The sequence below is a fragment of the Macrobrachium nipponense genome, chromosome 1, assembly GCF_015104395.2.
Source record: "Macrobrachium nipponense isolate FS-2020 chromosome 1, ASM1510439v2, whole genome shotgun sequence".
NCBI lineage: Eukaryota > Metazoa > Arthropoda > Malacostraca > Decapoda > Palaemonidae > Macrobrachium > Macrobrachium nipponense.
In genome coordinates this window covers 66,055,961-66,071,690 of record NC_087200.1, presented here as the reverse complement: position 1 = coordinate 66,071,690, position 15,730 = coordinate 66,055,961, and the positions used below count along the sequence as shown (strand labels likewise).

The window sequence follows — 15,730 nt, the reverse complement described above, 5'->3', positions numbered from 1 at the left end:
TGTAGAATACAACAAAAATAATTGAAGGTTGTAACTTTCCTCATTTTTGAAATATTTGCATATAAATCACGATAAGTAAAAAAAACCACGTTCGGTCAACTTTGACTCTACCGAAATGGTCGAAAAACGCAATTGTAAGCTAAAACTCTTACAGTCTAGTAATATTCAGTCATTTATCTTCATCTTTAAACAAATTCGAAGTCTCTAGCAAAATATTTAGATTTATGGTGAATTTTAAAATAAAATCTTTCCTTCCCTCCGCGCGCGGATTCTCCGCCACAAATCTCGGAAATGCGTACGTACCATTCTCGGAATATTTGCTCCGTTTCATATTAGGCATTTCATAGAGTTTTATATATGAAAATGTGCGCAATTTCATGTAGAATAAAACGAAAAATATTTGAAGGTTCTAGCTTTTCTTATTTCTGAAATAATTGCATATAAAAAATATATATATAAAAAAATTCAACATTCGGTCAACTTTACCTCGTCAGATATGGTCGAAAACTGCAATTGTAAGCTAATACTCTTACAGTATAGTAATATTCAATCATTTGTTTTCATTTTGAAAGAAATTAGAAGTCTCTAGGACAATATTTAGATTTATGGTGAATTTTTGAAAAATATATTTGTTTACGTCCGCGCGTTACGAATTCGTGCATTATTTTGTGATAATATTTTCTCTGTGTTGCTTTTATCGTTTTACAATGTGTTATATACCAAAATGATCGCAATTTAGTGCACATTACAACGAAAAAAAAGTAACTTGTTACCTGTAACCGTTTTGCGCGCAGCGCGATTTGAATACAATTATATATGAAATTTCGTTTTTGCGCTATCATATATTGCATTATTTATATATGATAATGATAATTTTTTTCATTTCTGATGGTTGCATACTAAACTTCAGCCAATGACAAAAAAAAGGAGCCAAAAATGAACTCTTAATCTTGAAAACTAAGCGCGCTGTGATTTTTTGAAAAAAATATTTTTTTCCGCTTCCGCGCTCACTCTGAAACACCTCCGGCACACGGGAGACAATTTTTTTTTACCGCTTCGGCGTAAGAGGGTTAACATTATAAGTAGGCAACTAAATGGTCACCCAGTGAAGAAAACTTGTTGCCTAGTAAGAATTTTTTTATTATATTGGGTGATCAGACAAATCCTGAAAATTGACAGGAATTATTAAGAAATTGAAATAAATTTTGTTACTATTGAAACATTACTTATTGATAAATTCCCCTATCATTCAACCTATATACAAAAGTTGTAATAAATCTATTTTTGTGAGGGAACAAGGGTTATGGTTTATCAGTTTTTTTGTGGCAGGGTTTGGAAATGAAATCATCCTCTTTAATCATAAAATTTTTAGTATCTACAGTTGTAATTTTGATAACGAAATGTATTTTATTACCTTCAAATCCCGCTAAAAGTTTTGGCCTCCAGGGCTCTGCCCTGACCCCACTGGGGTAGTGCTCACCCCAGACCCCCTAGGTTTATGCCTAGCACCTATTGCGCTCGGCGGTAGTACTATAGCATTCCCCTTATTATAAATCATAATACAGGCAGTCCCCGGCTTACGACGGGTTCAGCTTATGACGTTCCGAGGTTACAACGCTTTTCAATTATATTTATCAGACATTATTTCTAGGTTTACGACGCATGTTCCAGGGTTACGGCGCCTACACTGCTCATCTGGCAGAAGAAATATGACTCCAAAATGCAAAATAATCAATATTTTAAGGTTTTTTTTTTTTATCAAAAATGAAATAAGAATTCAGTTTACATAGTTTTTAATGCACCCAAAGCATTAAAAGTAAGGTTTTCTTAGGATTTTTGATGATGTTCCAGCTTACAACGATTTTCAGCTTACATTGCGTCTCAAGAACGGAACCCCCGTCGTAACCCGGGGACAGCCTGTATCCATCTGGTTGACCAGTGACAGTTCCTTGAAATATGCACTGGTCCAACAAGACAAAGAAGGATGTCCATTTGTGTGGCAAACATGGTAAATCTATAACTGCATAGTTCTAATAAACAAAAGTAGGTTCAACTTTTAGTTATCTAAGCCCAGTTTTGGGTCAGGACATCAGCATGGTAGAGGGTACACTTCATTGAATGCATAGTAGTAGTGATAATCCTTTCTAAAAATACTTATTGTCACTGGGAAATCTGCCCCCTATTGTATGGCATGTGATGAGATCCCTTCATGTTCTTTCCAGAAATTAAGTAACAGCTCCAGATAACACACAAGATAGTGGTTGGATCTTGTCAGGCCATGCAGATGAGACCTGGGTAGATCTTGTTAAATCATGCGCAATGGATCTAAAGTGGTGGAGAAAGAAGGTGAAGATCACTACAGGAATATAACTGGTCTCTGCATCTCAGTCTTTATAAACAAAGGAAAAGAGGAGATGCAGCCTTTGGGAGTTGGCCACAATAGGCTTCAGCTACTTTTGTTCCAATAAGGGAGGACGGTTTTACTATTTTGTTTATTTTTAGCTGTCTGAATTTTATTACAAAAATTTATATAGTAACTTTTTTCTTCCAGCTTCAGGATTGGATGTTGATGATTGTGCTGAAGTTATCAGATTAGTGTCAGATCCTTTACATGTAAAGCCACACACAGTGTTACAGCTCTTAGATGTAAGTACAGGTAGTAAATTAATCCTGAGTGTTCATAACTGCACTTTATTTCTTGAGAAATGATTTTGTTCTGCCAAAGTATTTGAAGTCTTTGCTTTATGCATCAGTTTAGGTTGATATGCTAAATATTTTTGTTTTACCATGATTCTAGTGCATAAGGTCTGAGATACTTTTGGAAATTTGGCTGTGACGTTACACGTCTTTCCCTTTTCATACTTGTTCTCTTCTTTAATTCACTAAAACAGAAAAAGTTAGACCATTTGAAGTGATTGTGAAGTCCTCACTACTCCATGGTAATATACCTTTAGGTTTGAAGGAGAGCTCTACATCACTCACAGTTTGGTTAGATGCTGGTGCTGAACTTTAAGAATGCTGTTTCCTCAACTAGCAGAGAAAGTTCCTTCAGTGGTCAAGATTCATTCATTCATGGGTTTGAAGAAGATACCTATTGGATGTAGTCCATGTAGTGTTCAGCTTTCATCCTTTGCTTTAGAGTTGCAAATATCTTTTGATGACACAACTTCTCATCTTTGTGAGATAGATAGTACCTGTAGATACATTGCAAGCCAAAAATATCTTGATTCAAATATAACTCATATAAGTACATATATGATAAATAGAAAAATTCGAAAGTTACAACTGTCATTGAAGTTGATGAATGATTAAGTTCTTATTCTGAGACTTTTGGAACTGTTAAGTATTATGTACCATGATCTTTTCCAGTTTTCAATTATATTGAGTTATTTTTCTTTCTTTCATTTAAATTATTGTTGTTTTTCCGTGCACTTTTGATAACATTAATAAGATTATCATTGAGCACCTGCTTAGTTTGTGAACAGCACCAGCATTGCTTTCCTAACTTTGTAGTGCACAATTAATGACAAAAAATAATTTCACTTGGTTGCATTGTTCTACAGATAAAACCAGTCCCCCATGTTAGGTTTTCTATGAGGTATGGAGTATGCATAATCTTTCCGATAAAACATTAGATATAGATGTAAATTGATTTATATAATGAATAACCCCTATGTTCGATGTAAATCTAATTCATATATTGTTTTGAAGTCAGAGCAGCCTGACTTGCAGGTTAATTACTCTTGCTTATGAGTGCTGACCATTTCAGTCTTATAGATTCTTTATTATTTTTGGTGATTTTATTTTCCTTTCTTTCGGAATTGTTAAGTGTTTGTATAATAAGCATGCTTTTGGCAAAAAAGTGTTTTGGCTTCAAGTTTTCTGATGACCATTTTCATCTAATGGATGTTGTAGATGTGGCATTTAATGTTTTTACCATTAGTATTTATGTATTAATTATGAAAAATTACTTAATTCCTTCTTAAGTGTTCAACAATAAGCTTGCCTTGTTTGCTATCTTTAGCAAATTGGGCATTAATTTAATTATCTAAATAGCTGCTCCATTCCTTCCATTTATTTATTTTGATGTATATATTGATAAGTCAGTGTTGAGACTTATGCTGTGAAATATTTCAAATATAAAATTAGATTATTATAAGATTATTTTTGTTTAAAAGCTTATGTTGTAAGAGTAATAATTGAACACATTTCCAGGACGAGGACAAGTACATTGTCACGTTTTGTAAGGGTTTAGATGATATTCTAGGAGGAGGACTCCCAGTTGGTGCTGTTACAGAAGTCATAGGCCCCCCTGGTATTGGAAAGACTCAGTTGTGGTAAGTCTTGTATTGTTTAATGTTCTTTATCTTACACATTCAAACCTTTCTGTTACTAAAACTTTGCACAGCTCTTAAACATTGGATTATCCCCGTATGGGGATAGTGCTGTCAGTGCACCTCATGTGGCGCACTGTATGCATTACTTAAGGTTCCTCGCAGTGTCCCTTTGGCCCACAGCTGCAACCCCTATCATTCTTTTTACTGTACCTTGATTTATAGACTTTATTCCGTCATAACTTTCCATCCTCTTCTAACTGTTGATTCATAGTGCAACTGCAAGGTTTTCCTCCTGTTACACCTTTCAAACCTTTTTACTGTCAATTTCTTTTCAGTGCTGTATGACCTCCCAGGTCCCAGTGCTTAGCCTTTGTTCTAAATTCTGCATTCTATTAGTAATATATTCCAAAGACAGGATTACAGTGAAACAGTGAGCTTGGCAAAGATTTAAATTAGCAGCAGTTGCTGATATAGAGTGACGGGGTTCAGAAATAATGGTTTTTCTGGGCTCAGTTCGTGTTGGCCTGTGAAATAATCCTTAAGTTCATTATTTCTAGGTAAATAACCTAATAATTACCAGAGAAAAAATAAAATCAAGAAAATGTCAGCAAAACTGACTCGCTCACTCTATAAAAGAAGTGTCGGTATGGTAACAGGGGCGAGTGAGATCACTACCACGAACCATTTGCCATTTAGACATTCCACCTCAAAATCCCCACCTGAGAGAGCCGATCCCAAAGGGAGATGCGCCCGCTACTACTACTACTACCGACACCAAGCGGAGCGCAGCGCCTCTAGTGGCCATCCTTTGTCATTAGCTCAGTTACAACACCCGTGTTTTTTCTTTCTCGTGTTGTGTTCGCTAATTTTAGGATTTTATCCAAGATGGAACGCGCTGCTATCGCCACGGCTAAGTTAAGTGCCCGAAAGGTTAAAATTTTGTATTTTTGTCTTCCAGGGACCAGTATTTTCCGTTTTTTAGGTCATATACGGTCTCCCGGTTGACTCGTGGCGGCCATGTGCCTCCTCGTATTTAAGATTTCCCGGTCTCCTATACTGGAACGTCTTATCCTTCATGGGCTCTTATTGCGTTCCTCTTCTCTATTACATCGTATTTTAGAATTTAGGATCCACAGCCCATACCTTTTACCCGTTATTGTCTTGGTTTTGGTATTTAGGGCTATACTGTTTTCCCCAGTCCAGCATCCCAGCTTTTGCTCTTCATCGGCTACAGCTGGCTCCGAGTAGTCGACTGGTCTTCGGATCAGTTCGCCTTCTCCTGGGCTTCTGTCTCTCTTACTCGTGTGTTCCTTCTATTCTTTTACGATGTATTTATTTATTACTTATATAGTGTTATTTTATACAGTGTTACCCTCATGCTAGGCTAGCTTTAGGCGCCCAGTACCATGCGTTGGTACGGTTGGGTTCACGTGGTCTCTGCCTAGTGGTTGTGTTGCTACCGCACTCTGGTCCACCCTCGATCACGTGCGCCCATGGGCGCCTTACCCTCTCCCTTCCCTCCCTTCCACATGGTAGGGAGGGGTCTGGCCGGACCCTCCTCGGTTGTCATGACAACCATTTAGCCTACTTCCCTCTCTCTCTGTAAGGGGCCCGAGGAGGTCCAAGCCAGCTGGGTGCTTGGGTGACCACTCATAGTCGCGGGTACCGGTGTGTCCGATGTGTGGGGGGGTGTTGGGGTTGGCCACCCCTCCCCTCCCGCTCGCCGCGACCAACTCCGGTGTTCTCGTTCGCTCCCCCCCCCCCCAATTATTCTTTTACCATAACGGACGGAGCCTCTGCTTGTTAGCCGGGGGCCCCTTCGGTTATCCAGTATCACTGGCTCCGCCAGCCGACGGGGTAGGGATCTACTAGTGGTCTCAAAGCTTGCCTGCTATACCTTCTTTCTGCTACCGGAGGAGAGCTTGCTTTCTTACCCGGGCACTCCTCTAGTAGTCGGAAGGAAGGCATGTCTTACTCTATGCTAAGTATGCATGCCCCTTTTTATATATATATATTATCACTGTTGTTATCTTTCATTATCCGCCTCTGCCGTTCTGTCGTGGTTTCTTCCACACCTGGGCTTCTCACCACTCCTGGTTGGTCTCTTTATCTGTTCCCGGCGTACGCCGCGGATCCCAACCAGACCGCCCTTCTAACCACACGTATTGTGGTAGAGGACTAATCTTAATCTAACTTTCATACTCCGGCATGCAACGGAGTTCACGTTAGGCTGTAAGTGTGTAATCCCGATACTCATGTATCCCTCCACTTACAGGCTACCAACTGTCAGGAACCTGGCTGCAATGCAGTCCTCCACGACCCCTGTGGCCACGAGGAGTGCAGGACCCACGCCCCGTGCGCCACTACCCATGGCGAGTTAATTGTCTGGCACCACGAAGCATGCACTGTATGCTATGATCTCATGAGTCAGCTTCTGGATGGGGTGAGTAGGTTTCTAGACAAAGTATACTTACAATCAATTATCTTTGCTAGTTTTAGTCTTACTTTAAGCTGTAACTCCGCCATTAGAAGCTTCATACGGCGCTCTCTTGCAGGCTGCGCCGTGAAGGAAGTCGCCTTGGCAACCCTGAAGGCTTGGGTGGGCGGCTTTGGAAAGAACGCCGCCAAGGGTCAGCCATACGTGCTGGACAAGAAGCTGGCCGTCCAGATCTTCCCAGGAGGGAAGGCGACGGGATACGTAGACCCCGCCGCGGCAGCCCCACTCATAGCTTCCATCCAACGAGAAGGTGCAGCAACGCCTGTTCGGGAGTATCTCGACGCAGGAAGTGGTGCCGGACATCGCAACACTTGACATCAACATTGAGCCAATGGCGGTAGGTGTAGAGGACTTGTTGGTCGAGGTAGGTGCTTCGGGCGCCCAAGGGCTACCTTTGGGCGCACCTGGATCTTCTTCTCCTGTTCCTTCTTCTTCTTCTTTCCAAGGCTTCACGGGATCTGAGATCCCGTCCCCTTCGCCTACTGCTTCTGTGCCCCCGAAAGTGAAGGGACACAGAGAGCAAAAGACCCTCCAGAAGACGTCGACCAAGAAGTCGTCGTCTTCTTCATCACGTAAGTCTTCGGCATCCTACGCCGATGCAGTGAAGGCAAAGGCGGCATCTTCACATTCTAGAGGGTCAAGAAGCAAGGCTTCTAAGGAGAAGGTCCGAGCTCCGGCCGAGCCAGTATCTTCTCCGGCAACCACCGGATCCGCTACGGTGACTCCTGTCGGGATGGCAGCACCTAGTGCATTCGATCCCGCCACCTTCTCGGCAGGAGTGTTGCAACAGGTAGGAGAGATGGTCGGTTCTCTAGGTACGAGATTTGAGCAAATGTTTGCTCAACTCTCTACCACTATCAACCAGTCCGGCCAATCGATTCAGGACCTGTCTAATCGTGTTAGAGAACACGATGACCGCTTTGCCGGCCTGAATCAGGCTCCGCAGTCTAACTTCCCAGTAGGAGGTACTGGTCTTGTCCAGCTACCACCCTACGAATCCCTGCCGGCCTTTTCTATGAATAATCCTTGGAGGGTGGCAGCCTATGCTCCCTTCAAGGATGGCATGATTTCTATTCCGGAGTGTGGATCGAGAAGGATTGAGGACTTCGAGTTCTACCCTCCCAGATTGACTCAGCCTTTCATAGGTTATGCTAGGCTGACCCAAACAGCACTCAATAGAGAGGACAAGATCTCTAGAGAGACTGTTTTATACAGCAGGGATCATGCTCAGAGGGAGTGGGTTCACTGCCTGGAGGATTGGGATTGCTCAAATACCAAACTCCAGGCCTTCAAGAGCCCTTTCACCATTTTTGCCACAGAGGAGGAGGCTTCACTCCCCTTTGCAACGAAGATGGTGGAGACGACTCTGCAAGCTGTTCTCAAGGATGAACCCATTCCGCAGCTAAGAGAAGCGGAACCAACATCTCCCCTCTTCCCTGCGTTCGTCGAGCTGTGGGAGAATCTGCCAGCTACCTTCACAGTGGGAAAACTCAAACCGGACTGCGCTATGGATCAGTTCGGTGAGAAGCTCCCTAGACTGCCTGATAGCCTTATTCAGGCAGAGTTCGATGCTCGGACTAGGCTAGGGAGATCACTTAACTCCCTAATCATTACTGAGATGGCTGCCCTCTCGTACGCCACAGAGCCACTTTTCAAAATCCTCGCAAAGTCCCAGCTTCAATCGGTACAGGCAGACGCTTTCGACTTTTTCACAGCCAGAAGAAATTGTCGCAAGCACGTGTTGCAAGAAGCCACTATTAGACACGAACCTAATAGGCTTCTTGCTTCCAACATGTGGGGTGCTGACCTCTTCCCGGAGGCTGCTGTGAATGAGGTACACCACGAGGCTTCAAGGCTTAACCAAAGCCTTAGAGCTAGATGGGGTATCTCTTCTAAAAGGAAACAACAGAATCCATCTTCTTCTGGTAAGAAGTTGAAGAAGACAAAGCGCTATCAGCCCTACCAGAAGCACCAGCAGCAGCAGCACTTTGTCCAGGCAGTCCCAGTTACTCAACCGGGTCAGCCTTCGACATCAAAGCAGTCCCAGCCAATCCTCCTGCTGTCCCCTCAAAACCAGCCCTCAACTTCGTATACCGTCTCGCCGGCTTTCAACTCATTGTATGAAAGCCAAGCTTACCCTACCTTTAACAGGTTTTCAAGGGAAAGCAGGGCGAGAGGTAACTTTCGTCAACGAGGTACAGGAAGAGCTGCAAGTAGAGGCAAGCACTTCAGAGGAGGCCGCGGAGGTCAACCCGCACAGCAGCAGTGAGGCTCCCCAGGTAGGAGGGAGGCTGTTCCTCTTCCGTCACAGGTGGGGGTTCAGCAAATGGGCACAGAGCATTGTGTCCAAAGGATTAGGTTGGAGTTGGATCAAAGATCCCCCACCAAACAAATCATTTTTCCAAGTACCATCAGAGGAGTTGACAGATTATGCAGAGGAGCTCCTTCAGAAAGGAGCTGTGGCGAGAGTCAAGCATCTAAAATTTCAAGGGCGCTTGTTCAGCGTGCCAAAGAAAGGCTCATTAAAAAGAAGGGTAATCTTAGACTTGTCAAAGCTAAACTCTTTCATTCGTTGCGACAAGTTCAAAATGCTGACCATCTCGCAGGTGCGGACCTTACTTCCCCGTGGGGCCGTCACCACCTCTATCGATCTTACAGACTCATACTATCATATCCCCATAGCGAGGCACTTCCGCCCTTACCTAGGTTTCAAACTAGGAGATCAGACGTTCTCCTTCAAAGTGATGCCCTTTGGTCTGAATGTAGCCCCCAGGGTATTCACGAAAATAGCGGAAGTAGTTGTCCAACAACTCAGAGCACAAGGGATAATGGTAGTAGCGTACCTCGACGACTGGTTAATATGGGCACCAACCATCGAGGAATGCCTCAAAGCCACAAAGCAAGTAGTTCAGTTTCTGGAACATCTAGGGTTCCAGATAAACAAAACGAAATCCAGATTCTCTCCGGAGACTCGTTTTCAATGGCTAGGCATCCAATGGGATTTATCCTCCCACAATCTGTCAATTCCAGTGGTCAAAAGGAAAGAAATAGCCAAGTCAGTGAGGCAATTTCTCAAAAACAAACAGGCTTCAAGGAGAAACCAGGAAAGGATCCTCGGTTCCCTTCAGTTTGCCTCAGTGACAGACGTCCTCTTAAGAGCAAGACTGAAAGATATAAATAGAGTTTGGCGCTCAAGAGCAAATGTCAAATCTTGAGACAAGTTTTCAGTGATCCCACAAATCCTTCGCAACCAGCTCCGTCCATGAACGAAAGCGAAGAATCTTGCCAAGACGGTTCCCCTGCAATATCCTCCTCCGGCGTTAACGATTCACACAGACGCCTCCCTCTCCGGGTGGGGAGGATACTCACAGTTCAAACAAGTTCAGGGGACTTGGTCCGTTCAGTTCCGCCAGCTCCACATAAATGTGCTGGAAGCAATGGCAGTGTTTCTTACCCTGAAGAAGCTCCTTCCCCCAAAGAAGTCTCATCTAAGGCTAGTTTTGGACAGTGCAGTCGTAGTACACTGCATCAACAGGGGAGGATCCAAATCCAAACACGTGAATCATGTCATGATAGCCATTTTCGCTCTAGCAAACAAGCACAAATGGTATCTATCTGCCACCCACTTGGCAGGGGTAAGGAATGTTATAGCGGACTCATTGTCCCAGTCAGTCCCTCTGGAGTCAGAATGGTCTCTAGACATCAAGTCGTTCCAGTGGATATGCCGGAGAGTGCCAGGTCTCCAAGTAGATCTATTCGCATCACAAGCGAACCACAAGCTCCCTTGCTATGTGGCCCCCAACCTGGACCCTCTGGCTTATGCCACGGACGCTTTGTCAATAGATTGGAATCATTGGAAAAGGATCTATATCTTTCCTCCAGTGAATCTTCTTTTGAAAGTCCTGAGCAAGCTGAGGACTTTCAAGGGTCGAGTAGCCCTGATTGCTCCAGACTGGCCGAAGAGCAACTGGTACCCCCTGCTTCTGGAGTTGGGTCTCCGACCTCAACGGATTCCCAACCCCAAGCTGTCGCAACCAGTACAAATGAGGACTGTGTTCGCTTCCTCAGGAATTCTCCAGACCCTAACTTTATGGACTTCAATAAGTTTGCGGCTAAAAAAGATGCTAACATTGATCCCCAAACATCCTTTTTCTAGAATCAGATAAAAGGGAATCAACTATTAGACAATATGACTCTGCTGTCAAAAAGTTGGCATCTTTCCTGAAGGAAACGGACACTACAACCATGACTATCAACTTAGCCATATCCTTTTTCAGATCTCTCTTTGAAAAAGGATTAGCAGCTAGCACGATTACCACTAATAAATCAGCTTTGAAGAAAATCTTTCAGTTGGGTTTTCAAATAGACTTAACAGAATCCTACTTTACGTCTATTCCCAAAGCTTGTGCTAGACATAGACCTTTGGAAAGGCCTACTTCAGTGTCATGGTTTTTAAATGACGTCCTCAAACTGGCCTCGGATACTGACAACTCGTCTTGCACATTTATAATGCTACTTAGAAAAACGTTATTCTTATTAAGTCTGGCCTCAGGGGCCAGAATTTCAGAACTGTCGGCTCTATCCAGGGATTCGGGTCATGTAGAATTTCTCCCCTCAGGAGAAGTCCTGCTGTCCCTGGATCGCAGTTTTTTAGCAAAAAATGAGGATCCTCTTGCAAGGTGGGCTCCTTGGAAAGTCATCCCTCTTCCACAAGATCCCTCCCTTTGCCCAGTGTTGACATTAAAAGCCTTTCTATCTCGGACATCCTCTAGATCCTCAGGCCCCCTCTTTATGAGGGAAAAAGGTGGCACCTTATGGGTTAAAGGAATCAGGCAGCAGATCCTTTACTTTATTAAACAAGCCAACCCTGAATCATTCCCAAAAGCACATGATATCAGGGCAGTAGCTACCTCAATTAATTATTTCCAACACATGAATTTTGAGGATCTTAAGAAATATACTGGATGGAAATCGCCGACAGTCTTCAAACGTCATTACTTAAAAGTCCTTGGAATCACTAAAATTTTCAGCAGTAGCAGCGGGAAACATAGTTTCTCCTGATTCTGCACAGTAGCTGTAGTATAAAGATCCAGGTCTCCTTTCTACCTACCTTGTCCAACATGCCTCACCCTACTGCTAGCCTACATGGTCTTTAGCCTTAGCCGATAGGCTCTGCTTGGTGGACTGCCCCTTATTTTTTTGCTAGGGGCACCCACAGATTGTACAATTAAATGTGCTACAGTGCCTCTACCCTTATTTTTATGCTAGGGTAGAGCACAATGGATTTGTATATTTTGTAAATATCCCATTAATTTTAGTGAATCTCTTTGAATGATTGTTTTTTGGTTACCATTATACTAAACTGTGCTTTACATTATTTAAGTTTAAGCTAGTTTTGTTTAGAATACCTTATACTGTTATTATGTACCCATTTTTTATTCACTTATATTATAGTCTAACTTTGTTTTATTCCTTGTTTTATTTGAACCTTCATTGTCATCTTGTCTGTTTCTCTGGTACTATTTCACAGGCCGACACGAACTGAGCCCAGAAAAGGAATTTTGACGAAGGAAAAATCTATTTCTGGGTGATTGGTTCGTGTCGCCCTGTGAAACCCACCCTATTCTTTCATTCCCACCCTGCAGGCCAAGATGGACATCTCGTCAAAGGATGGCCACTAGAGGCGCTGCGCTCCGCTTGGCGTCGGTAGTAGTAGTAGTAGCGGGCGCATCTCCCTTTGGGATCGGCTCTCTCAGGTGGGGATTTTGAGGTGGAATGTCTAAATGGCAAATGGTTCGTGGTAGTGATCTCACTCGCCCCTGTTACCATACCGACACTTCTTTTATAGAGTGAGCGAGTCAGTTTTACTGACATTTTCTTGATTTTATCTGGTAATTATTAGGTTATTTTACCTAGAAATAATGAACTTAAGGATTATTTCACAAGGCGACACGAACCAATCACCCAGAAATAGATTTTTCCTTCGACAAAATCCCTTTTATAAACAAACTTGCGATACTGATGACAGTTGAATTTAGATAAGCACCACATTGACAACAGTATAGACAAATTAGAGTAACACTGGATAAGTACAAGCATAGATTGACAGATCATTAGGTATTGCTAGAGGAATTTGTATCAATAGTGGAATTGTCAGTATACGTATTTTGAATATAACAAAAACTAATAAAAATTAAGCCGATAGTATGTCAGGTTATGGGCAGATGTTGAGAATATAAAAGTAAGAAAAAAATTGGACTAAAATGTAATGTAAAAGATGTCTGTGAGTCAGTGAGTTAGCCTGATCATTTAATACAGTTAACAACCTGTCTTGATTTCAAAATTATTCCCATCTCATATTTAAATGACAGAGGAACATTTCTCCACTAACAGGTTGTACAAAACTCAACCAATAATAAAGTAAAATTTCTTCTAAACCTTTGCTCCTCAAATGTTTTTAATGTTCTCGCTTGACAGCACCTTTTAGCAGACACAATGTATGCCCTGTCCCACCCTGCATATGCACTTCTGGCCTTTCAGCATGTGTAAAAATTGTGTATGTTGCTTAAATGACATGGGTAAGAGTATTGTCCTAATGAGCACCAATAAAATTTGCAAAGCATAATTCACCTTGCCCTAATTTTAATTAATTTCAAGCCTGCTGTGTTTCTAAGAGGACTTGAGGTGCTACCACACAGTAACTTACAATTTTGGCATAAAATGCTCAAGCAGAATTCAAAGCAGTTTAATGCAAAGATTAAGACAAATTGTAAGTTTTTAGGTCATGCAAAAGCAACATGAGAATTCATCTCCCTCATAAAGGCTTCTTGGAATGTTGAAAAATTAGGAATTACATTTTGTCAATAAACCAGGTAAAAAATGCTTTTTGCCGTTCAAATGAAGGTAAAAGGGGCTGGGCTTAGTGAGAGATATCTAATACTATCCTCAAGTACAACAAATAAAAGACCGCATTACTTTAGCACAAGGACAAAATTAGCTTGTACGTATAGTCAGTGACAAATCACACTTCCAAGTGCATGAGAGGAGAGAATGCTTTCTAATTGGCAGTGTGGAACAGTTGTCATGCAATGCTTCTATCAAACTTAAAAAAAATAAATATAAGTGAAAACCCTGATAAAGGGGGGAGAGTCTTCCCAGGAGACTAGATAATTTTTTGGCAACATACATGACACGTAAGAGTGAGGAAACTCATTTTTTGTCTCAGTTCACAAATGGATGAAACCACAGTATATTTTACTTTTCATGCAAGTACATATTGTATACTGTAAAAGGAAAATTTTTGTTCAACCCCTTGGTAGAGAATTTAATCTTTGATGAAATGTTGCTTGAAGCAACTCACATGAAAACTTCTATGGAGGTGTTTGTGATCAGTGCCCAATCCAACAGTTACCTAGTTGCACAGCAGTTTTTATTACTGGAGAATAGAATAGCAGTTTCTATTACTGGAGAATACCTAGTTGCACAGCAGTTTCTATTACTGGAGTCTCGATAATTCTAGACTATGTTGTACCTTACAAAACTTAGACAAAATTTTCAATTGTATCTCTAATAGCACAAAAACTGCAGTCATTTGTAACAAGGAGCAAACAAACAGCATTGTGGACTGAAAGTGATAGCTTTATCAACTTAACCAGTATTTAACTTATACCCTGAATTCACCTGATAACTGCAAGTTCTGCAGTATTTTTCATCATAATAGGAATTTTTCATTTATATTTGCAGATACACTTTCACCCTGTTCAGTATTCCTTTTAACTTATTCAAGAAAACTCTTAATTTGAAACTTAGCAAAAGCAAAATAAGTAAGGGAATGGGTTATTAGTGTATTGTTATTAAATAGTTTAACCAGACCACTGAGCTGATTTATTTAGTTTTCTTAGGGCTTGCCCAAAGAATTTCTCTTTATTAATAATAAATTTTAGATATTATAAGATTACAGCTTTTTAAAAATTTTGTAGTTGGATTATAAAAATGATGGGAGAATTTGATAAAGTATTTTTGATTGATTTATTTCCAAAACTTTACATTTGTTGTTGCATGTGTTATGGATATTCACATAAAAAATATTTAACTGTTTGTGTTCCTGTACATTCTTTATATTTAGGGGTTTGATCATGTGGGCTAGTTATCAAATATCCATTGATCAAACAAGAATAATCAATTCTAAAACATATCCATAATTGTGTCATTATTTTATATATAATAAACTCCTTATTCCAACACTGTGCTTGATCTCCATGTGAAATTGTATCAGAGAAATTAACTACAATATTGGTAGCATTTATTTGCCTTCAAATCTTCTGTGGATGTGATCTTCCAGATGAGATAGTGAATCAATAGTACATCTATTATTCTTTGATCCAAATTGGGTAAGCATCCATTTATTATTTTTACAAGTGTTCCATACCAGTCATTCATTTACCATTTTCTCTGAAAATTTGCACAAGCAACTTGTTGGGAAATTGCAGTGTAATTTTTAATTATGCAACTTACCCAGTAATTACATAGCTATAATTTCTGTTATTCGCAGTAGTATAGATTCAAATTTTGCGGTAGCGACACCTATAAGTGTGTAGGTGACACCAGTCTCGCCCCCTAGCAAGAAGGTTAGGAACAACACAGCTGATTAGCTCATTCCGTTTCTGTGATGCTTGGCGTAAACATCTGGTGTCGGCAGAAGTTAGTTATTCAGTTTTTGCCAGTTATTTACCGGATTTTGGTACACAGGCAGTCCCTGGCTTACGAAGTGGATTCCATTCTTGAGACTTGTTGTAAGCCAGGAAATCGTCAAAAATCATAAGAAAACCTTACTTTTAATGCTTTGGGTGTATTAAAAACTATGTAAACTGCATTATTATTGCATTTTTCATCAAAA

The 15,730-nt window shown here is 41.2% G+C and overlaps 1 protein-coding gene across 4 annotated transcripts in view; it reads left to right on the top strand.

Moving 5' to 3' along the window:
* The window catches only part of LOC135219377 (DNA repair protein RAD51 homolog 3-like), a 247,163-nt gene that overhangs the window by 73,421 nt on the left and 158,012 nt on the right, over window positions 1–15,730 (top strand). For all 4 annotated transcript variants that reach the window (XM_064256100.1, XM_064256101.1, XM_064256099.1 and 1 more), the window contains exons 3-4: window positions 2,552–2,646; window positions 4,216–4,337. In XM_064256100.1, the coding sequence (XP_064112170.1) occupies window positions 2,552–2,646; window positions 4,216–4,337 (217 nt within the window). The remainder of the gene's footprint in view (window positions 1–2,551; window positions 2,647–4,215; window positions 4,338–15,730) is intronic.